This window comes from Lepisosteus oculatus, chromosome 4, assembly GCF_040954835.1.
Source record: "Lepisosteus oculatus isolate fLepOcu1 chromosome 4, fLepOcu1.hap2, whole genome shotgun sequence".
Taxonomy (NCBI): Eukaryota; Metazoa; Chordata; class Actinopteri; order Semionotiformes; family Lepisosteidae; genus Lepisosteus; species Lepisosteus oculatus.
The window spans coordinates 2,229,596-2,253,382 of NC_090699.1; the positions used below are offsets into that span (position 1 = coordinate 2,229,596).

Genomic DNA, 23,787 nt, shown 5'->3' on the forward strand with positions numbered 1-23,787 from the left:
CCTGGCCCACCACCACCACCACCACCAGAGCACGCCGCTGCTGTACCGGGACCTGGACCGGGACCGGGCCCACCTGCCCCCCCTCCCACTCCTCCTCCCAGCCCCTGGCCCTGCTGCCCCCGCCGCCGCCCCCCGCCGCCCTCCTCCTCCCAGCACTCCCCGCCCTCCTCCTCCTCCTCCTCCTCCTCGCAGGGCGGCGGGGGGGGCGGCGGGGGCGGCGGGGGGGGGCTGGGGCTCCGGGGCTCCAGCATGCTGGCCCTGAGGAACAGCCCCCAGCCGCTGAGGCGCACCGCCTCCGGGGGGGGCGCGGGGGCCGGCGGGGAGGGGGGGCTGAGCCGCAGCACCTCCGTCACCTCACACATCTCCAACGGCTCCCACCTGTCTTACTCCTAGAGAGAGAGACGGGTTCGTGCAGACACACCGACGGACACTCCAGTACATCAACACTGCACTGAGAGAGAGAGGGGTTAATACACACACACTGACTGGACACTCCAGTACATTAACACTGCACTGAGAGAGAGAGAGGGGTTAATACACACACACTGACTGGACACTCCAGTACATTAACACTGCACTGAGAGAGAGAGGGGTTAATACACACACACTGACTGGACACTCCAGTACATTAACACTGCACTGAGAGAGAGAGGGGTTAATACACACACACTGACTGGACACTCCAGTACATTAACACTGCACTGAGAGAGAGGGGGGTTAATACACACACACTGACTGGACACTCCAGTACATTAACACTGCACTGAGAGAGAGAGGGGTTAATACAGACACACTGACTGGACACTCCAGTACATTAACACTACACTGAGAGAGAGAGGGGTTAATACACACACACTGACTGGACACTCCAGTACACTAACACTGCACTGAGAGAGAGAGGGGTTCATACACACACACTGACTGGACACTCCAGTACATTAACACTGCACTGAGAGAGAGAGAGGGGTTAATACACGCACCCTGACTGGACACTCCAGTACATTAACACTGCACTGAGAGAGAGAGGGGTTAATACACACACACTGACTGGACACTCCAGTACATTAACACTGCACTGAGAGAGAGAGGGGTTAATACAGACACACTGACTGGACACTCCAGTACATTAACACTGCACTGAGAGAGAGAGGGGTTAATACAGACACACTGACTGGACACTCCAGTACATGAACACTGCACTGAGAGAGAGAGGGGTTAATACAGACACACTGACTGGACACTCCAGTACATTAACACTGCACTGAGAGAGAGAGGGGTTAATACACACACACTGACTGGACACTCCAGTACATTAACACTGCACTGAGAGAGAGAGGGGTTAATACAGACACACTGACTGGACACTACAGTATATTAACACTGCACTGAGAGAGAGAGGGGTTAATACACACACACTGACTGGACACTCCAGTACATTAACACTGCACTGAGAGAGAGAGGGGTTAATACACACACACTGACTGGACACTCCAGTACATTAACACTGCACTGAGAGAGAGGGGGGTTAATACACACACACTGACTGGACACTCCAGTACATTAACACTGCACTGAGAGAGAGAGGGGTTAATACAGACACACTGACTGGACACTCCAGTACATTAACACTACACTGAGAGAGAGAGGGGTTAATACACACACACTGACTGGACACTCCAGTACACTAACACTGCACTGAGAGAGAGAGGGGTTCATACACACACACTGACTGGACACTCCAGTACATTAACACTGCACTGAGAGAGAGAGAGGGGTTAATACACGCACCCTGACTGGACACTCCAGTACATTAACACTGCACTGAGAGAGAGAGGGGTTAATACACACACACTGACTGGACACTCCAGTACATTAACACTGCACTGAGAGAGAGAGGGGTTAATACAGACACACTGACTGGACACTCCAGTACATGAACACTGCACTGAGAGAGAGAGGGGTTAATACAGACACACTGACTGGACACTCCAGTACATTAACACTGCACTGAGAGAGAGAGGGGTTAATACACACACACTGACTGGACACTCCAGTACATTAACACTGCACTGAGAGAGAGAGGGGTTAATACAGACACACTGACTGGACACTACAGTATATTAACACTGCACTGAGAGAGAGAGGGGTTAATACAGACAAACTGACTGGACACTCCAGTACATTAACACTGCACTGAGAGAGAGAGGGGTTAATACACACACACTGACTGGACACTACAGTATATTAACACTGCACTGAGAGAGAGAGGGGTTAATACAGACAAACTGACTGGACACTCCAGTACATTAACACTGCACTGAGAGAGAGAGGGGTTAATACACACACACTGACTGGACACTCCAGTACATTAACACTGCACTGAGAGAGAGGGGTTAATACAGACACACTGACTGGACACTCCAGTACATTAACACTGCCCTGAGAGAGAGAGGGGTTAATACACACACACTGACTGGACACTCCAGTACATTAACACTGCACTGAGAGAGAGAGGGGTTAATACAGACACACTGACTGGACACTACAGTATATTAACACTGCACTGAGAGAGAGAGAGGGGTTAATACAGACACACTGACTGGACACTACAGTATATTAACACTGCACTGAGAGAGAGAGAGGGGTTAATACTCACACACTGACTGGACACTCCAGTACATTAACACTGCACTGAGAGAGAGAGGGGTTAATACACACACACTGACTTGACACCCCAGTACATTAACACTGCACTGAGAGAGAGAGAGGGGTTAATACAGACACACTGACTGGACACCCCAGTACATTAACACTGCACTGAGAGAGAGAGGGGTTAATACACACACACTGACTGGACACTCCAGTACATTAACACTGCACTGAGAGAGAGAGGGGTTAATACAGACACACTGACTGGACACTCCAGTACATTAACACTGCACTGAGAGAGAGAGGGGTTCATACACACACACTGACTGGACACTCCAGTACATGAACACTGCACTGAGAGGAGATCACAGAGAATCCCTCAGTATTAAGAACACAACAGGAGAGGAGACACAGTGAAGGAGAGAGGCGATAACAGGATCACTCAGTAATGGACAAGACAGGAGACACACAGAGAGAGGGGAGATGACAAGCTCCTGAGTATGAGCACACAGTGGAGACAGCCGACTCCCGAGATCGACTCTCTCTGCCAGCAGCTGGACCTGTTCCAGGGCGTGTACGTATGTAAATAGATATATAGGTCTGTACTGGAAGACGTCTGGAAGACGTCAAAGACAATTCGGCGGTTGATCCCGGAGGAGATTTTTAACAGGGTTTTTTAAAGATTTTCAACACTGCCATCGTGTGGCTCGGAGGACTAAACTGCAGCTGTCGCTTTAAGAACTCTTAAAGGGATGGCTCTGGAGAAGCATGTGTTGGCCGGACAGTATCTGTAAGTGCTTGTGTGCGTGTCTTATCTCTTGTCAGCAGGATGCGGTGGCAGTGTCAGGAATCTCTCTGTGGTCTGGGAGCTGAGTGGGGCTGGATCTGAGCCCCTGGAGAGAGACCCAGCTGACCCACCCTGGAGTTACTGACCCACCCAAACTGGTTTAAGACCCCTTGTGGGAAACGTTGGAGGTTTCGGGCGTCGCTGACCTGAGTGGAGTTCCTCACGGAGTCACAGACGTCCTGCCTGGAGCTGCTGTTGGTATTGTTCATATCACAGACAGACAGACAGACGGGCACAGAGACTCAGACAGATACAGAGGCTCAGACAGACGGGTACAGAGAATCGGACAGAGAGACAGACAGGCACAGAGACTCAGAAATACAGACGGGTACAGAGACTCGGACAGAGAGACAGACAGGCACAGAGACTCAGACACAGAGAGAGGGAGAGACACAGAGACCCAGACAGAAATACAGACGGGTACAGAGAATCGGACAGAGAGACAGACAGGCACAGAGACTCAGACAGACTCAAAGACACAGACAGAGAGAGGGAGAGACACAGAGACCCAGACAGGCTCTCAGATTGAGAGAGACAGGGTGTCGGTGTTCAGGAGTGACAGTTTACATGGGTCAGGCTGGAGTGTACAGGGGTGCAGTAGAGTTTGGGACCCTCAGCTCAAGACACTGCACAGCTCATTCATTTCCAGCTCCTGAAACGAGAGCCTCGTTCTTGCATCGAAGTCGCTGTCCCTGCAGCCAACGATATTGATGATGAAATAACGAAAGTTACTCCAGGTTCTGGAAGATGTTTCTGAAAGTGTTTTTTATTATAATTTTGTAACTGCTATTAATGTTATTGTTATATTTATGTTTCACACTAACCGTTTTTCAGTTGATAACTTTTTCTAATGCCTACGAGAACAGTTGACTTGTGTGATGCCGAGCACGTCCGCTAGGGGGCGGGGGGCAGAGTTTCGAGCCGCCGAAGACGGGAGAGAGAAGTACAACAGGACTACAGTTCCCGGCATTCCCTGTTTGTCTTTAGCTTTGGTGTCAAAGGGCAGTGCATTGTGGGTGTTGTAGTTTGTTTTTTTTTTAAAAACCGAGTATTACCTGATCATAACCACGGGGCGGCGCTGTTTAAAACTGGCTAAAGTGGTCCAAGCCGGAGTCTGGCGCCGCAGACGAGCTCGGAGCCGCCAGGGGACCGGACATTTCACGCAGAACCCCAGAGGCTGCGGAGAGGAGGTCTTGCTGGGTTGGACTTTTTTTTAAAACTATAATTTAAAATTGCCAATTGCGTTTTACGAGTCGTTACAAGTGAGGGGCTGCAGTAGCGTTCCCCGCCGCTGGGGGCGCTGTGGGGGGGTGGGGGGTGGTGTCGGGTTGTTATAAACGGACTGTCTGTACAGAAACTTAACCGAGAACTTAAAAAAACACTCAAAAAAGAAAAACAAGACGATTAACAAAAGAAATCTGTTTTAAGAAGAGTTAATGATTTTATGTGAAACTCGTTGTAATGTTCATAATAATGTGAATAGCCGTTATAAACAGAAACAAAAGAGACTTAATTAAAAAACTAAAAAAAAGTTTTTCTCAGTCTGAAATCTTTTATTTGTGTTCCTTCATTATGTAATGAGTCTGATCAAATACACCTGCAGCTCCCAGCTCCCAGCCCACTGGAGCCCAGCAGGGGGCGCTCTCTCCCAGCTCCCAGCCCACTGGAGCCCAGCAGGGGGAGCCTGGCCAGTACCTGGAGGGGAGACTCCTGGGAGAGGGGTGAGTGGGGCCAGCAGGGGGCGCTCTCTCCCAGCTCCCAGCCCACTGGAGCCCAGCAGGGGAGCCTGGCCAGTACCTGGAGGGAGACTCCTGGGAGAGGGGTGAGTGGGGCCAGCAGGGGGCGCTCTCTCCCTGCGCTCTGTGTGGTCCTGATGCCCCAGTCCAGTGATGGTGAGCTATAAAAGAGTAGGGCTGGACACTGAGGGGGACACTGGACTGGAAGAAGGCTCCGTCCTTCAGATGAGACGTGAAACCGGGGTCCTGACTCTCTGTGCTCATGAACAATCCCGGGGTGTCTCTATAAAAGAGTCGGGGTGTTACCCCGGTGTCCCCCTGGTCTTGACCAGTCCTGGCCTCCTAGTAACCCCTAATGACCTCTGACCTGTCCTCCTCGCCCTGAGAGCTGCTGTGTGTGAGCGCACTGGTGGGGCTCCACACTGCTGCTGCTGGAGGGGATCCCCACCACCAGCGGGGCGTCCAGAAAGGCGCTATATAAGTATAAGGCTATTATTAATGACCTCTGACCTGTCCTCCTCGCTCTGAGAGCTGCTGTGTGGGAGAAGACCAGGTGGGGTACACACGGGTGGGGAGGGGACCCCCCTACTGTAAGGAGCTCTGAGTGAGGTGTCCAGGAAAGCGCTGTAGAAGCATAAAGAATTATTATTAAATATTGATTTACTTCAATGTGATAACTGATTCACTGGGCAGGGGTCAGCACTGGGCCCTGGGGTGCTGTCTGTGTGGAGTTTGCATGTTCTCCCTGCGTTGGCCTCGGTTTCCTTCCCCGATCCGTGTGTGTGTGTGTGTGTTTCTGCGGTGCACTGGTATAGAGAGACACACACACACACTGGACCCTAACAGGACTCGACCGTGGAAAAACCGAGCCATCTGCAACCTGTAAGGCCTGGACTGCACCACGCCACACACGAGCCCGGTGCGGGGGCGTTGAGCGCGTCTCCTCCGGGCGGCTCGGATCCCGACGCGGGGTCGCACCGACAGCGTCGACGCGCGAATGGCAGGAGCAGAGACTTTGAAAGACCGTATCCAGACTCTCAGCGATATGAGCTGATGGTTTCAGCGAGGAGGGAGCCGGATAATTAGACAGATCGTGACGGTTTCAAGCGAAAAACCAATCCTCTCCCCCCCCCCCTGCCTGGAGAGTTTGGTATCGTCCGCCGCGCCTTCCGGACGGAGCCTCGCAAGTCGGGCCGCTTGACGGGGGGCGGCGAGGGAGGACATGAAAAATATTCCCACAGTGGCGCTCGGGGACGTGTTTCGGCAGCGGGACCTCAGATCTGATCGGATCGGATGACTTGTACATCTTCTGGTCCGGACGTAGTCACCCACGCGATACGGTTCAAAGACCCGAGTCCTCACGCTCCTCTGGAAGCGAGGCACAACCCCCCCCCCGCCTCCTGTGAGAGTGGAGCCGTCCGCGGCGGTGACGTCACGTTAAGGGCCGGTTCTGGGTCCGTATCCGGAGGAGAGCGGGTCCGGACGCCTCGCTCGTCTGCAGCTGCAGCACCATGGCGGAGGAGAACATCTTCCTCTTCGTCCCCAACCTGATCGGTGAGCCCGCCTGCGCGTCGTCTCTTTCCCTGTTCTACACAGTTTATTACTGATGCGCTGCGCTGGACTGCTCTGTGCGCCACTGGACTGGACTCGACTGGACTGGACTGGGACTGGACTGGTCTGCTCGTGCGCCACTGGACTGGACTGGACTGTGCGTCACTGGGCTGTACTACTCTGTGCTCCACTGGACTGGACTGGACTGGACTGTGCGCCACTGATCTGGACTGGACTGTGTTACAGTGGTCTGGTATGGACTGGTCTATGCACCACTGGTTTGTGTTCTACTGGACTGGTCTGTACACCCTGCACTCTCAGTGCAGTGTTAATGTACTGGAGTGTCCAGTCAGTGTGTGTGTATGAACCCCTCTCTCTCTCAGTGGCAGTGTTAATGTACTGGAGTGTCCAGTCAGTGTGTGTGTATGAACCCCTCTCTCTCAGTGCAGTGTTAATGTACTGGAGTGTCCAGTCAGTGTGTCTGTATTAACCCCTCTCTCTCTCACTGCAGTGTTAATGTACTGGAGTGTCCAGTCAGTGTGTCTGTATTAACCCCTCTCTCTCTCAGTGCAGTGTTCATGTACTGGAGTGTCCAGTCAGTGTGTCTGTATTAACCCGTCTCTCTATCTCAGTGCAGTGTTAATGTACTGGAGTGTCCAGTCAGTGTGTCTGTATGAACCCCTCTCTCTCTCAGTGCAGTGTTAATGTACTGGAGTGTCCAGTCAGTGTGTGTGTATTAACCCCTCTCTCTCAGTGCAGTGTTAATGTACTGGAGTGTCCAGTCAGTGTGTGTGTATTAACCCCTCTCTCTCTCAGTGCAGTGTTAATGTACTGGAGTGTCCAGTCAGTGTGTGTGTATGAACCCCTCTCTCTCTCAGTGCAGTGTTAATGTACTGGAGTGTCCAGTCAGTGTGTCTGTATGAACCCCTCTCTCTCAGTGCAGTGTTAATGTACTGGAGTGTCCAGTCAGTGTGTGTGTATGAACCCCTCTCTCTCAGTGCAGTGTTAATGTACTGGAGTGTCCAGTCAGTGTGTCTGTATTAACCCCTCTCTCTCTCACTGCAGTGTTAATGTACTGGAGTGTCCAGTCAGTGTGTCTGTATTAACCCCTCTCTCTCTCAGTGCAGTGTTCATGTACTGGAGTGTCCAGTCAGTGTGTCTGTATTAACCCGTCTCTCTATCTCAGTGCAGTGTTAATGTACTGGAGTGTCCAGTCAGTGTGTCTGTATGAACCCCTCTCTCTCTCAGTGCAGTGTTGATGTACTGGAGTGTCCAGTCAGTGTGTGTGTATTAACCCCTCTCTCTCAGTGCAGTGTTAATGTACTGGAGTGTCCAGTCAGTGTGTCTGTATGAACCCCTCTCTCTCTCAGTGCAGTGTTAATGTACTGGAGTGTCAAGTCAGTGTGTGTGTATTAACCCCTCTCTCTCTCAGTGCAGTGTTAATGTACTGGAGTGTCCAGTCAGTGTGTCTGTATGAACCCCTCTCTCTCTCAGTGCAGTGTTGATGTACTGGAGTGCCCAGTCAGTGTGTGTGTATTAACCCCTCTCTCTCTAAGTGCAGTGTTAATGTACTGGAGTGTCCAGTCAGTGTGTCTGTATTAACCCCTCTCTCTCTCTCAGTGCAGTGTTAATGTACTGGAGTGTCCAGTCAGTGTGTGTGTATTAACCCCTCCCTCTCTCTCAGTGTAGTGTTGATGGGGATTAACCCCTCTCTCTCTCAGTGCAGTGTTGATGGGGATTAACCCCTCTCTCTCTCAGGCTATGCCCGGATTGCACTGGCTCTCCTGGCCCTGTACTTCATGCCCACCAGTCCTGTTCCCGCCATCATCAGTTACCTGATCAGTGCCCTGCTGGATGCGTTTGATGGAATGGCAGCCCGATCGCTGAACCAGGGTACTGTACCTCCGCCTGAACTCCCTGAGCATCAGGAGAGTCTGTCTGTCTGTGTGTCTCTCTCGATCGCTGAACCAGGGTACTGTACCTCCGCCTGAACTCCCTGAGCATCAGGAGAGTCTGTCTGTCTGTGTGTGTCTCTCTCTCTTGATCGCTGAACCAGGGTACTGTACCTCCGCCTGAACTCCCTGAGCATCAGGAGAGTCTGTCTGTCTGTGTCTCTCTCTCTCGATCGCTGAACCAGGGTACTGTACCTCCGCCTGAACTCCCTGAGCACCAGGAGAGTCTGTCTGTCTGTGTGTCTCTCTCAGTCGCTGAACCAGGGTACTGTACCTCCGCCTGAACTCCCTGAGCATCAGGAGAGTCTGTCTGTGTGTGTCTCTCTCTTGATCGCTGAACCAGGGTACTGTACCTCTGCCTGAACTCCCTGAGCACCAGGAGAGTCTGTCTGTCTGTGTGTGTCTCTCTCAATCGCTGAACCAGGGTACTGTACCTCCGCCTGAACTCCCTGAGCATCAGGAGAGTCTGTCTGTCTGTGTGTGTCTCTCTCAATGAACCAGGGTACTGTACCTCCACCTGAACTCCCTGAGCACCAGGAGAGTCTGTCTCTCTGTCTCACTCTCTCTGCCTGTCTGTCTGTCTCTCTCTCTCAGGGACGAAGTTCGGGGCGATGCTCGACATGCTGACTGACCGCTGTGTCACCATGTGCCTGCTGGTCAACCTCTCCCTCCTCTACCCACAATGCACCTTCCTCTTCCAGCTCAGCATGACCCTGGATGTGGCCTCCCACTGGCTGCACCTGCACAGGTGAGTCCGCGGGGTGGCCCCTGGCCCCTGGCCCCTGACCCCTGACCCCTGACCCCTGACCCTGTGTCCCTCTCTGCCCTGCAGCTCGATCATGAAGGGCAGCTCCAGCCACAAGACCATCGACCTGTCTGGAAACCCCCTGCTCAGAGTCTACTACACCTCGCGGGTGAGCAGCTGTCGGCTACCCTCTGGGAACAACGTCTTCCAGTACAGACCTATATATCTATTTACATACGTGCACGCCCTGGAACAGGTCCAGCTGCTGGCAGAGAGAGTCGATCTCTGGAGTCGGCTGTCTCCACTGTGTGCTCATACTCAGGAGCTTGTCATCTCCCCTCTCTCTGTCTCCTGTCTTGTCCATTACTGAGTGATCATGTTATCTCCTCTCTCTCTCACTGTGTCTCCTCTCCTGTTGTGTTCTTAATACTGAGGGATTCTCTGTGATCTCCTCTCAGTGCAGTGTTCATGTACTGGAGTGTCCAGTCAGTGTGTGTGTATTAACCCCTCTCTCTCTCAGTGCAGTGTTAATGTACTGGAGTGTCCAGTCAGTGTGTCTGTATGAACCCCTCTCTCTCTCAGTGCAGTGTTAATGTACTGGAGTGTCCAGTCAGTGTGTCTGTATGAACCCCTCTCTCTCTCAGTGCAGTGTTAATGTACTGGAGTGTCCAGTCAGTGTGTGTGTATTAACCCCTCTCTCTCTCTCAGTGCAGTGTTAATGTACTGGAGTGTCCAGTCAGTGTGTGTGTATTAACCCCTCTCTCTCTCTCAGTGCAGTGTTAATGTACTGGAGTGTCCAGTCAGTGTGTGTGTATTAACCCCTCTCTCTCTCTCAGTGCAGTGTTAATGTACTGGAGTGTCCAGTCAGTGTGTCTGTATTAACCCCACTCTCTCTCAGTGCAGTGTTAATGTACTGGAGTGCCCAGTCAGTGTGTCTGTATTAACCCCTCTCTCTCTCTCTCAGTGCAATGTTAATATACTGGAGTGTCCAGTCAGTGTGTGTATTAACCCCTCTCTCTCTCTCAGTGCCGTGTTAATGTACTGGAGTGTCCAGTCAGTGTGTGTGTATTAACCCCTCTCTCTCTCTCAGTGCCGTGTTAATGTACTGGAGTGTCCAGTCAGTGTGTGTGTATTAACCCCTCTCTCTCTCTCAGTGCAGTGTTAATGTACTGGAGTGTCCCAGTCAGTGTGTGTGTATTAACCCCTCTCTCTCTCAGTGCAGTGTTAATGTACTGGAGTGTCCAGTCAGTGTGTGTGTATTAACCCCTCTCTCTCTCTCTCAGTGCAGTGTTAATGTACTGGAGTGTCCAGTCAGTGTGTGTGTATTAACCCCTCTCTCTCTCTCAGTGCAGTGTTAATGTACTGGAGTGTCCAGTCAATGTGTCTGTATTAACCCCACTTTCTCTCAGTGCAGTGTTAATGTACTGGAGTGTCCAGTCAGTGTGTCTGTATTAACCCCTCTCTCTCTCTCTCTCTCAGTGCAGTGTTAATTTACTGGAGTGTCCAGTCAGTGTGTGTATTAACCCCTCTCTCTCTCTCAGTGCAGTGTTAATGTACTGGAGTGTCCAGTCAGTGTGTGTGTATTAACCCCTCTCTCTCTCAGTGCAGTGTTAATGTACTGGAGTGTCCAGTCAGTGTGTGTGTATTAACCCCTCTCTCTCTCAGTGCAGTGTTAATGTACTGGAGTGTCCAGTCAGTGTGTGTGTATTAACCCCTCTCTCTCTCTCAGTGCAGTGTTAATGTACTGGAGTGTCCAGTCAGTGTGTGTGTATTAACCCCTCTCTCTCTCTCAGTGCAGTGTTGATGTACTGGAGTGTCCAGTCAGTGTGTCTGTATTAACCCCTCTCTCTCTCAGACGGTGCTGTTCTTGATGTGCTCTGGAAATGAGTTATTCTACTGCCTGCTGTATGTGCTCCACTTCATCCAAGATCCACCGGGTAAGTGTGTGTGTGTGTGTGTGTGACTCTGACCCCTGTGTCTCTCTGTCTCAGTGTGACTCTGACCCCTGTGTCTCTCTGTCTCAGTGTGACTCTGACCCCAGTGTCTCTCTGTCTCAGTGTGACTCTGACCCCAGTGTCTCTCTGTCTCAGTGTGACTCTGACCCCAGTGTCTCTCTGTCTCAGTGTGACTCTGACCCCAGTGTCTCTCTGTCTCAGTGTGACTCTGACCCCAGTGTCTCTCTGTCTCAGTGTGACTCTGACCCCAGTGTCTCTCTGTCTCAGTGTGACTCTGACCCCAGTGTCTCTCTGTCTCAGTGTGACTCTGACCCCTGTCTCTCTCTCTCAGTGTGACTCTGACCCCAGTGTCTCTCTGTCTCAGTGTGACTCTGACCCGTCTCTCTCTCTCTGTGTGACTCTGACCCCAGTGTCTCTCTGTCTCAGTGTGACTCTGACCCCAGTGTCTCTCTGTCTCAGTGTGACTCTGACCCCAGTGTCTCTCTCTCTCAGTGTGACTCTGACCCCAGTGTCTCTCTCTCTCAGTGTGACTCTGACCCCAGTGTCTCTCTCTCTCAGTGTGACTCTGACCCCAGTGTCTCTCTCTCTCAGTGTGACTCTGACCCCAGTGTCTCTCTCTCTCCCAGTGTGACTCTGACCCCAGTGTCTCTCTCTCTCAGTGTGACTCTGACCCGTCTCTCTCTCTCTGTGTGACTCTGACCCCAGTGTCTCTCTCTCTCTCAGTGTGACTCTGACCCCAGTGTCTCTCTGTCTCAGTGTGACTCTGACCCCAGTGTCTCTCTCTCAGTGTGACTCTGACCCCAGTGTCTCTCTCTCTCAGTGTGACTCTGACCCCAGTGTCTCTCTCTCTCAGTGTGACTCTGACCCGTGTCTCTCTGTCTCAGTGTGACTCTGACCCCAGTGTCTCTCTCAATTCAATTCAATTCAATTCAAGGTGCTTTATTAGCATGACCGATGGGTACAATCAGTGTTGCCAAAGCAAATAAAAATAATAAAATTAACATAGAACAAAACAAAAAATAGAAGTAAAATAAAATCTACAGACATGTTACAGACATTTACAACAAAGACATATTATATAATATTGACATACTGTAGGCAGCTGGAGCATTATTGGGAGACGGACTCACTGTTCCTCAGGCTGTGACAGGAGATCACATACTGGGCTGCCAGATCAACTGAGTTCCCTCCTCCCTCTCCCAGTAGGATTGGGACCTGTTGTGGTTTTGGCAGGTGTGGGAACTCTGGGATTAGATTTCTGAATTTCGGGAAGAATGTTTCTCTAATCCCAGAGTATCTGTCACAGTGCAGTAGGAAGTGCACCTCTGTCTCTATTTCTCCCCGCTGGCAGTGGGAGCACAGCCTGTCCTCTCTGGGCAGCCAGGTCTGCCTGTGTCGCCCAGTTTCTATGGCCAGGTTGTGGTCACTGAGCCTGTACTTCGTCAGGGTCTGTTTCTGTTTGTTATTTTTTATTTTGGTCAAATATTCAGCTAGTGTGTATTGTCTGTTTAAGGTTCTGTAGCATTCCAGTTTATGTTGTGTTTGTGTGTGTGTGTCCCAGTGTGTGAGATATTGCTGTTTGATCTGTGCTGTGATGTGGTTGAGTCTGGGTTGTGGTGCTCTAGCAGTGCTGTCCTGAGGCTGGTTAGTGTTGGTGTGGCTCAGGTCGGTGAGCCTCAGGACCAGCTGGCTCAGGGGGCTCTGTTTTGGGCTCAGCTCTTGGCTCAGCAGGGCTTTGTGGTGGTAGGAATTTTGGTCGCTGTTTTTTAGGTGTAGCCAATACTTTAATATTCTTTTCTGTATGTTTATCAATAGTGGGTACTGGCCTAATTCGGCCCTGCACCCGTTGTTAGGAGTTTTTCTCTGCACACGGAGGATGATTCTACAGATCTCCATGTGCAGAGTTTCTGTGGGGTGTTTGTCCCATTGGGTGTAATCCTGGTCTGTGAGGGGACCCCAAACTTCACTGCCGTATAGGGCAATGGGTTGGATTACACTTTCAAATATTTGGAGCCAGATTCTTGTTGGTGGGTTGATGTTGAAGAGCCTCCTTCTTATTGCGTAGAAAGCCCTGAGTGCCTTCTCCCTCAGTGCCTTCACTGCCAGGTCAAAACTCCCGGAAGAGCTGATGGTGAGACCGAGATATGTGTAGCTGGATGTGTGCTCCAATGTGTTCTTGTTCAGTGTGAATTTGTACCTGTTTCCCTGAGGTCTGGCTTTCTTCTGGAAAACCATAACTCTGGTCTTGTCCAGATTGACTGTCAGTGCCCAGGTCTGACAGTACTGCTCCAGCAGTGCCAGGTTCTGCTGCAGCCCCTGTTCTGTGGGCGACAGCAGAACAGGGGCTGCTGTCTCAGTGTGACTCTGACCCCAGTGTCTCTCTCTCTCAGTGTGACTCTGACCCCAGTGTCTCTCTCTCCCAGTGTGACTCTGACCCCAGTGTCTCTCTCTCTCAGTGTGACTCTGACCCCAGTGTCTCTCTCAATTCAATTCAATTCAAGGTGCTTTATTAGCATGACCGATAGGTACAATCAGTGTTGCCAAAGCAAATAAAAATAATAAAATTAACATAGAACAAAACAAAAAATAGAAGTAAAATAAAATCTACAGACATGTTACAGACATTTACAACAGAGACATATTATATAATATCGACATATACTGTAGGCGGCTGGAGCATTATTGGGAGACGGACTCACTGTTCCTCAGGCTGTGACAGGAGATCACATACTGGGCTGCCAGATCAACTGAGTTCCCTCCTCCCTCTCCCAGTAGGATTGGGACCTGTTGTGGTTTTGGCAGGTGTGGGAACTCTGGGATTAGATTTCTGAATTTCGGGAAGAATGTTTCTCTAATCCCAGAGTATCTGTCACAGTGCAGTAGGAAGTGCACCTCTGTCTCTATTTCTCCCCGCTGGCAGTGGGAGCACAGCCTGTCCTCTCTGGGCAGCCAGGTCTGCCTGTGTCGCCCAGTTTCTATGGCCAGGTTGTGGTCACTGAGCCTGTACTTCGTCAGGGTCTGTTTCTGTTTGTTATTTTTTATTTTGGTCAAATATTCAGCTAGTGTGTATTGTCTGTTTAAGGTTCTGTAGCATTCCAGTTTATGTTGTGTTTGTGTGTGTGTGTCCCAGTGTGTGAGATATTGCTGTTTGATCTGTGCTGTGATGTGGTTGAGTCTGGGTTGTGGTGCTCTAGCAGTGCTGTCCTGAGGCTGGTTAGTGTTGGTGTGGCTCAGGTCGGTGAGCCTCAGGACCAGCTGGCTCAGGGGGCTCTGTTTTGGGCTCAGCTCTTGGCTCAGCAGGGCTTTGTGGTGGTAGGAATTTTGGTCACTGTTTTTTAGGTGTAGCCAATACTTTAATACTCTCTTCTGTATGTTTATCAATAGTGGGTACTGGCCTAATTCGGCCCTGCACCCGTTGTTAGGAGTTTTTCTCTGCACACGGAGGATGATTCTACAGATCTCCATGTGCAGAGTTTCTGTGGGGTGTTTGTCCCATTGGGTGTAATCCTGGTCTGTGAGGGGACCCCACACTTCACTGCCGTATAGGGCAATGGGTTGGATTACACTTTCAAATATTTGGAGCCAGATTCTTGTTGGTGGGTTGATGTTGAAGAGCCTCCTTCTTATTGCGTAGAAAGCCCTGAGTGCCTTCTCCCTCAGTGCCTTCACTGCCAGGTCAAAACTCCCAGAAGAGCTGATGGTGATGGTGTCTCTCTCTCTCAGTGTGACTCTGACCCCGGTGTCTCTCTCTCTCAGTGTGACTCTGACCCCAGTGTCTCTCTCTCTCAGTGTGACTCTGACCCCAGTGTCTCTCTCTCTCAGTGTGACTCTGACCCCTGTCTCTCTCTCTCTCAGTGTGACTCTGACCCCTGTCTCTCTCTCTCAGTGTGACTCTGACCCCAGTGTCTCTCTCTCTCAGTGTGACTCTGACCCCAGTGTCTCTCTCTCTCAGTGTGACTCTGACCCCAGTGTCTCTCTCTCTCAGTGTGACTCTGACCCCAGTGTCTCTCTCTCTCAGTGTGACTCTGACCCCAGTGTCTCTCTCTCTGTGTGACTCTGACCCCAGTGTCTCTCTCTCTCAGTGTGACTCTGACCCCAGTGTCTCTCTCTCTCAGTGTGACTCTGACCCCAGTGTCTCTCTCTCTCAGTGTGACTCTGACCCCAGTGTCTCTCTCTCTCAGTGTGACTCTGACCCCAGTGTCTCTCTCTCTCTCAGTGTGACTCTGACCCCAGTGTCTCTCTCTCTCTCAGTGTGACTCTGACCCCAGTGTCTCTCTGTCTCAGTGTGACTCTGACCCCAGTGTCTCTCTCTCTCAGTGTGACTCTGACCCCTGTCTCTCTCTCTCAGTGTGACTCTGACCCCAGTGTCTCTCTGTCTCAGTGTGACTCTGACCCCAGTGTCTCTCTGTCTCAGTGTGACTCTGACCCCAGTGTCTCTCTGTCTCAGTGTGACTCTGACCCCTGTCTCTCTGTCTCAGTGTGACTCTGACCCCAGTGTCTCTCTGTCTCAGTGTGACTCTGACCCCAGTGTCTCTCTCTGTCTCAGTGTGACTCTGACCCCAGTGTCTCTCTCTCTCAGTGTGACTCTGACCCCTGTCTCTCTCTGTCTCAGTGTGACTCTGACCCCTGTCTCTCTCTGTCTCAGTGTGACTCTGACCCCTGTCTCTCTCTCTCAGTGTGACTCTGACCCCAGTGTCTCTTTCTCTCAGTGTGACTCTGACCCCAGTGTCTCTCTCTGTCTCAGTGTGACTCTGACCCCAGTGTCTCTCTCTCAGTGTGACTCTGACCCCTGTGTCTCTCTCTCTCAGTGTGACTCTGACCCCAGTGTCTCTCTCTGTCTCAGTGTGACTCTGACCCCTGTCTCTCTCTCTCAGTGTGACTCTGACCCGTGTCTCTCTCTCTCAGTGTGACTCTGACCCCAGTGTCTCTCTCTCTCAGTGTGACTCTGACCCCAGTGTCTCTCTCTCTCAGTGTGACTCTGACCCCAGTGTCTCTCTGTCTCAGTGTGACTCTGACCCGTGTCTCTCTCTCTCAGTGTGACTCTGACCCCAGTTTCTCTCTCTCTCAGTGTGACTCTGACCCCTGTCTCTCTCTCTCAGTGTGACTCTGACCCCAGTGTCTCTCTCTCTGTCTCCCAGTGCTCCTGCAGGCTCTGCTGTACCTCAGCGCTCCAGTGGCGGTGCTCAAGTCTGGGATCAGCGTCGTCCATCTCGTCACGGCCGCGCGGAACCTGGCGGCCATCGACCGCGCGGAGAGGGGGGCGCGGCGCGACTGAGCGAGGGAGACGGGCGGGCGAGGGCGGGCGAGGGCAGGCGCTGTCCGCGAGCTGTATCTCTCGTTACACTGTTATTGTAATAGGTGGGTGGGGCCGTCAGTACGAAAGTCTTAGTCTTTTCTTGTGTCAATATAGCGCCTTTCGCCTCGCAGCATCCCAGAGTGCTTTGCAGAGAGGAGGGGGCCCCTGCACCCCACAGCCCCCCACTCCACCCCCCCAGGGCGTCTTTAATGACCAGTACTCAGGACACCAGCTTCCACACCCCTGTCCTTACTGTGTCCTGCCCCCTGCTGGGCTCCCAGGCCGGTTCTGACCCGGTCCAGAGGGGAGAGCGCCCCCCAGCCTGGTTCTGACCCGGTCCGGAGGGGAGAGCGTCCCCCAGCCTGGTTCTGACCCAGTCCAGAGGGGAGAGGGCCCCCTGCTGGTCCTCCAGCCTGGTTCTGACCCGGTCCGGAGGGGAGAGCGCCCCCCAGCCTGGTTCTGACCCGGTCCGGAGGGGAGCACCCCCTGCTGGTCCTCCAGCCTGGTTCTGACCCGGTCCGGAAGGGAGAGCCCCCCCTGCTGGTCCTCCAGCCTGGTTCTGACCCGGTCCGGAGGGGAGAGCACCCTTCCTGGGACTGTGAAGCACTTTGAAGCCCTGAGGCCAGAACACAGCTGCTTCTCCTCTGTACCCCCTGAGATCATGTAGACGTGAAGAGAGAAAGTATTATTATTGTTATTGTTATTATTATTATTATTGTTATTATTATTATTATTATTATTATTATTATTATTATTATTATTATTATTATTATTATCGTCTAGATGTCAGCACTGGGTTTGAGGGGGCTGTGCTGTTGGGAAGGGACCAGACCTCTCCTCCAATCAGCATGTAGCTGTGGGGAGGGACCGTACAACTCCTCCAATCAGCACGGGGTCGTGGGGAGGGGCACAACTCTCCTCCAATCGGCAATTTGTAAAGAGACAGAGGGTCCAGTGAAACCGTTAGTTGTCCTGATGAGTGTTGTAGAGTTAAACCATCACGTGTGGGTAGACGTGTGTTCAGTGTCACTCCCTGGGGCGATGGCTGACCAAGCCCAGTTGGGACTGAGGGACCAGAAGTCCGTTCGGACTGGACCGGGAGATGGGTAGCAGGGACCAGGTGTTCGGGCTGTACAGCCACCTGCTTGCATGTCCAGCAGACTGGGAATGTAACTGCACAACCCCAGGGTTCCTAATAAAGTGGCCACAGCCTTTCACTTCTCCACTGTCGCTGTGTCATGACTGTACTGTTCCCATCAAGCTAGAGAGCACTGTAAGAGCTTGTCACCCTGATGGCCTGAGTGATGAACTGAGTGTGAGACAGTGTCTCTCCTGGGATCAGTGTGTGTGTTAAACTGAGTGTGAGACAGTGTCTCTGCTGGGATCAGTGTGTGTTAAACTGAGTGTGAGACAGTGTGTCTCTGCTGGGATCAGTGTGTGTGTTAAACTGAGTGTGAGACAGCGTCTCTGCTGGGATCAGTGTGTGTGTTAAACTGAGTGTGAGACAGTGTCTCTGCTGGGATCAGTGTGTGTGTTAAACTGAGTGTGAGACAGTGTCTCTGCTGGGATCAGTGTGTGTGTTAAACTGAGTGTGAGACAGTGTCTCTGCTGGGATCAGTGTGTGTGTTAAACTGAGTGTGAGACAGTGTCTCTGCTGGGATCAGTGTGTGTGTTAAACTGAGTGTGAGACAGTGTCTCTGCTGGGATCAGTGTGTGTGTTAAACTGAGTGCGAGACGGTGTGTCTCTGCTGGGATCAGTGTGTGTGTTAAACTGAGTGTGAGACGGTGTGTCTCTGCTGGGATCAGTGTGTGTGTTAAACTGAGTGTGAGACAGTGTCTCTGCTGGGATCAGTGTGTGTGTTAAACTGAGTGTGAGACAGTGTCTCTGCTGGGATCAGTGTGTGTGTTAAACTGAGTGTGAGACAGCGTGTCTCTGCTGGGATCAGTGTGTGTGTTAAACTGAGTGTGAGACAGCGTCTCTGCTGGGATCAGTGTGTGTGTTAAACTGAGTGTGAGACAGCGTCTCTGCTGGGATCAGTGTGTGTGTTAAACTGAGTGTGAGACAGTGTCTCTGCTGGGATCAGTGTGTGTGTTAAACTGAGTGTGAGACTGTGTCTCTGCTGGGATCAGTGTGTGTGTTAAACTGAGTGTGAGACAGTGTCTCTGCTGGGATCAGTGTGTGTGTTAAACTGAGTGTGAGACAGTGTGTCTCTGCTGGGATCAGTGTGTGTGTTAAACTGAGTGTGAGACAGTGTCTCTGCTGGGATCAGTGTGTGTGTTAAACTGAGTGAGACAGTGTCTCTGCTGGGATCAGTGTGTGTGTTAAACTGATTGTGAGACAGCGTGTCTCTGCTGGGATCAGTGTGTGTGTTAAACTGAGTGTGAGACAGTGTCTCTGCTGGGATCAGTGTGTGTGTTAAACTGAGTGTGAGACAGTGTGTCTCTGCTGGGATCAGTGTGTGTGTTAAACTGAGTGTGAGACAGTGTCTCTGCTGGGATCAGTGTGTGTGTTAAACTGAGTGTGAGACAGTGTCTCTGCTGGGATCAGTGTGTGTTAAACTGAGTGTGAGACAGTGTGTCTCTGCTGGGATCAGTGTGTGTTAAACTGAGTGTGAGACAGTGTGTCTCTGCTGGGATCAGTGTGTGTGTTAAACTGAGTGCGAGACAGTGTGTCTCTGCTGGGATCAGTGTGTGTGTTAAACTGAGTGTGAGACAGTGTCTCTGCTGGGATCAGTGTGTGTGTTAAACTGAGTGTGAGACAGTGTCTGTGCTGGGATCAGTGTGTGTGTGTTAAACTGAGTGTGAGACAGTGTCTCTCTGCTGGGATCAGTGTGTGTGTTAAACTGAGTGTGAGACAGTGATCTCTCTCTCCCCTGTGTATCAACCCCCACAGTACCGCCTTCAAGACCTTCATCAGGTACTGACACACACACACTGTCTCTCTCTCTCCCCTGTCTATCAACCCCCACAGTACCGCCTTCAAGACCTTCATCAGTACTGACACACACACACACAGTCACGTTTTTGCTCTTGGATGGTCTGTAAATTCGCGTTTCCATTGGGTTTTAACTCAGTTTAACACACACACTGAAGGTCTTGAAGGCGGTACTGTGGGGGTTGATACACAGGGGAGAGAGAGAGACAGTGTGTGTGTGTGTCAGTACCTGATGAAGGTCTTGAAGGCGGTACTGTGGGGGTTGATACACAGGGGAGAGAGAGAGACAGTGTGTGTGTGTCAGTACCTGATGAAGGTCTTGAAGGCGGTACTGTGGGGGTTGATACACAGGGGAGAGAGAGAGACAGTGTGTGTGTGTCAGTACCTGATGAAGGTCTTGAAGGCGGTACTGTGGGGGTTGATACACAGGGGAGAGAGAGAGACAGTGTGTGTGTGTCAGTACCTGATGAAGGTCTTGAAGGCGGTACTGTGGGGGTTGATACACAGGGGAGAGAGAGAGACAGTGTGTGTGTGTGTGTCAGTACTGATGAAGGTCTTGAAGTCGGTACTGTGGGGGTTGATAGACAGGGGAGAGAGAGAGACAGTGTGTGTTACCCCAGTGTCCCCCTGGTCTTGACCAGTCCTGGCCTCCTAGTAACCCCTAATGACCTCTGACCTGTCCTCCTCGCCCTGAGAGCTGCTGTGTGTGAGCGCACTGGTGGGGCTCCACACTGCTGCTGCTGGAGGGGATCCCCACCACCAGCGGGGCGTCCAGAAAGGCGCTATATAAGTAAAAGGCTATTATTAATGACCTCTGACCTGTCCTCCTTGCTCTGAGAGCTGCTGTGTGGGGAGAATACTGGAACATCACCCAGGTGGGGGTACACACTGGTGGGGGGTGGGGGGGATCCCCATGACCTGTAAAGCGCTCTGCGTGTGTGTGTCCAGAAACGCGCTGTATAAGCGTAGGAATTGTTTTAAAGAGGAAAGTTACTTATTAGTTCTTATGATCTGTATTTTTGTGGATCCTTTGTGTATATTTGTTCAAATAAAGAATTAAAAAAATATGGAGATAAAAAGGTTTTTATTTCCCATGAACCTTTGCACTTTTGTTGGTCTCAGTGTTTTAAAAGAGAGAAGAAAAGAGCTTTTAAGAGGACATTCGTTTTATAATGTTAAATAGCGTTGTCATGCTGGCAAAATTATACACACTTCACCGGGGAGTGCTTGAAACGTCCGTGCACTTCAAAAACAAGTCTCACCCTCTTTAAAAAGGATCGGAGAATCCCCTTGGAAACGGGTCCGGCGTGTCAGCTTATGGTTGTGTCTGACCTCAAACGCAACGTTAATAACGTTCGAGCTGCGGATTCACTGTCGTAGTTTTATCGGACAGTGCCTATAGGAATATACGCGGAACTCCTACATTTTCTTCTGTGTCCTGTAAGAGGGCGTCGCGCCGCTGCTGCGTCATCTGAAAGCGCCTCGTGGGAAAAAGAAAACAACCACCACGCGTTACACGCGACACGACACGACACGACACGACACGGCAGCGCCAGACGCGTGAGACACAAGAACACCTGTTGTCCACAGAGCTGGGGACGTGTGGGGTGAGGGGTCACACTAATCAAGTCTACTATTGTAACGGTATTATCACCCGTGACCTGTTGTTGTTTTGCACACTGCCTGTTGTCTCTGTCTTTCTTTTGTTATACAATTGTATTGTTGTTGTTGTTGTTGTTTTTCTTGTACTACTTATGTCCGAGAGCCAGCTGACTAGCATTTCGTTATACCATATACCTGTGTGAGTATATGAGTATAATGACAATAAACTTGAACTTCAACTATCTGCTGAAAGAGGTTTATAAACCTACTCACCAAGCTTATTTTAAAATATTTGGGGGGAATTTGAGTATTTAAAATTCTTAAAAGCAGTTTGTTTTTCACTTTACACGCATGTAAGACTTGGCCAACACGAGAATGACAGTTGACATCAGAGGGTTGAGCTCAGGGCCCCACGAACAACGTCCTTCACGCGAGACGTGCAGGAACACGACGCGCACTGGGCCAGGAACGCAGAGTGCCAGGAAGCTGTCGAACGATGACAGGAGAAAACTGCTCGTTTCACTGTCCGGTTCCCAGAAGGTGTTCAGTCAGGTGAACCTCGAGTTCCTCAGCGGGACCCGTGGTGTTCAGGATCTGGAAAGGAATGTCTTTGGTTTTCAGTGGCCTGGGGAGAGTGATGCACTCAGTTCTAGCAGAATTGAGAGAATGACTGTCTCAGTGTTGAATGATATTTCTCTCCTTGATGACTGGGAAGAATCTCTCATCTGTAGTTGTTCGGATGTATTTCTTATCATACTTTCCTCCTAAGACGCTGGGGCTTGCATAGAATAAAACTGGAAATGTTCGTTTCAAAAGGATAATTCTCTGTTGAAATTCAGAGGTGGGCTCAGAATGACTTGAGAGTGCAGTTAACACTTGAAGCTCCTATTCCACCAGCACCTTGATGTCATTATAACTCACCTTTATAGGGAAAAGAGTAGATCATGTATTAACGACAGAGATCGAGAAACACAGGCAGCAACAGTTTAACACACACACTGATCCCAGCAGACACTGTCTCACACTCAGTTTAACACACACACACTGATCCCAGCAGAGACACTGTCTGACACTCAGTTAAACACACACACTGATCCCAGCAGACACTGTCTCACACTCAGTTTAACACACACACTGATCCCAGCAGAGACACTGTCTCACACTCAGTTTAACACACACACTGATCCCAGCAGACAGGTACTGACACACACACTGTCTCTCTCTCTCCCCTGTCTATCAACCCCCACTGAGTGTGAGACGGTGTGTCTCTGCTGGGATCAGTGTGTGTTAAACTGAGTGCGAGACGGCGTGTCTCTGCTGGGATCAGTGTGTGTGTTAAACTGAGTGCGAGACGGCGTGTCTCTGCTGGGATCAGTGTGTGTGTTAAACTGAGTGTGAGACGGCGTGTCTCTGCTGGGATCAGTGTGTGTGTTAAACTGAGTGTGAGACAGCGTCTCTGCTGGGATCAGTGTGTGTGTTAAACTGAGTGTGAGACAGCGTCTCTGCTGGGATCAGTGTGTGTTAAACTGAGTGTGAGACAGTGTGTCTCTGCTGGGATCAGTGTGTGTGTTAAACTGAGTGTGAGACAGTGTGTCTCTGCTGGGATCAGTGTGTGTGTTAAACTGAGTGTGAGACAGCGTCTCTGCTGGGATCAGTGTGTGTGTTAAACTGAGTGTGAGACAGTGTCTCTGCTGGGATCAGTGTGTGTGTTAAACTGAGTGTGAGACAGTGTCTCTGCTGGGATCAGTGTGTGTTAAACTGAGTGTGAGACAGTGTCTCTGCTGGGATCAGTGTGTGTGTTAAACTGAGTGTGAGACAGTGTCTCTGCTGGGATCAGTGTGTGTGTTAAACTGAGTGTGAGACAGTGTCTGTGCTGGGATCAGTGTGTGTGTTAAACTGAGTGTGAGACAGTGTCTCTGCTGGGATCAGTGTGTGTGTTAAACTGAGTGTGAGACAGTGTCTCTGCTGGGATCAGTGTGTGTGTTAAACTGAGTGTGAGACAGTGTCTGTGCTGGGATCAGTGTGTGTGTGTTAAACTGAGTGTGAGACAGTGTCTCTCTGCTGGGATCAGTGTGTGTGTTAAACTGAGTGTGAGACAGTGTCTCTGCTGGGATCAGTGTGTGTGTTAAAATGAGTGTGAGACAGTGTGTCTCTGCTGGGATCAGTGTGTGTTAAACTGAGTGTGAGACAGTGTCTCTGCTGGGATCAGTGTGTGTGTTAAACTGAGTGTGAGACAGTGTCTCTGCTGGGATCAGTGTGTGTGTTAAACTGAGTGTGAGACAGTGTGTCTCTGCTGGGATCAGTGTGTGTTAAACTGAGTGTGAGACAGTGTCTCTGCTGGGATCAGTGTGTGTGTTAAACTGAATGTGAGACAGTGTCTCTGCTGGGATCAGTGTGTGTTAAACTGAGTGTGAGACAGTGTCTCTGCTGGGATCAGTGTGTGTGTTAAACTGAGTGTGAGACAGTGTCTCTGCTGGGATCAGTGTGTGTGTTAAACTGAGTGTGAGACAGTGTGTCTC

The 23,787-nt window shown here is 51.0% G+C and overlaps 1 protein-coding gene, 1 long non-coding RNA gene and 1 pseudogene across 3 annotated transcripts; all 3 read left to right on the forward strand.

Annotated features, from left to right (window-relative positions):
• The first annotated feature begins 44 nt into the window (after positions 1–44).
• Positions 45–3,260, forward strand: LOC138238194 (serine/threonine-protein kinase TAO2-like; annotated as a pseudogene).
• Positions 3,261–6,394: 3,134 nt separating this feature from the next.
• On the forward strand, positions 6,395–17,952 carry cdipt (CDP-diacylglycerol--inositol 3-phosphatidyltransferase (phosphatidylinositol synthase)). 2 transcript variants are annotated; one of them, XM_069188385.1, is made up of 6 exons: positions 6,412–6,786; positions 8,542–8,676; positions 9,330–9,483; positions 9,568–9,649; positions 11,336–11,417; positions 16,574–16,808. In XM_069188385.1, the coding sequence occupies exons 1-6, from the start codon at positions 6,744–6,746 to the stop codon at positions 16,708–16,710; spliced, it is 633 nt and encodes a 210-aa protein (XP_069044486.1). In that variant the 5' UTR covers positions 6,412–6,743; the 3' UTR covers positions 16,711–16,808. The 2 variants fall into 2 exon arrangements, with proteins under 2 accessions (XP_069044485.1, XP_069044486.1); XM_069188384.1 differs by lacking the exon at positions 11,336–11,417 and having other exon boundaries at positions 6,395–6,786; positions 16,574–17,952.
• Positions 17,953–21,094: 3,142 nt separating this feature from the next.
• Positions 21,095–22,083, forward strand: LOC138238262 (uncharacterized). Its single transcript, XR_011189336.1, has 2 exons — positions 21,095–21,273; positions 21,627–22,083. It is a non-coding gene; the product is annotated as an uncharacterized lncRNA (long non-coding RNA).
• Positions 22,084–23,787: the final 1,704 nt, after the last annotated feature.

Bases quoted from the DNA above. Each gene is read 5' to 3' on its own strand.
- cdipt (XM_069188384.1), top strand. From the start codon at position 6,744: ATGGCGGAGGAGAACATCTTCCTCTTCGTCCCCAACCTGATCG. The intron at 6,787-8,541 runs GTGAGCCCGCCT...TCTCTCTCTCAG, and splicing joins CTTCGTCCCCAACCTGATCG to GCTATGCCCGGATTGCACTG. The intron at 9,650-16,573 runs GTGAGCAGCTGT...TCTGTCTCCCAG, and splicing joins GAGTCTACTACACCTCGCGG to TGCTCCTGCAGGCTCTGCTG.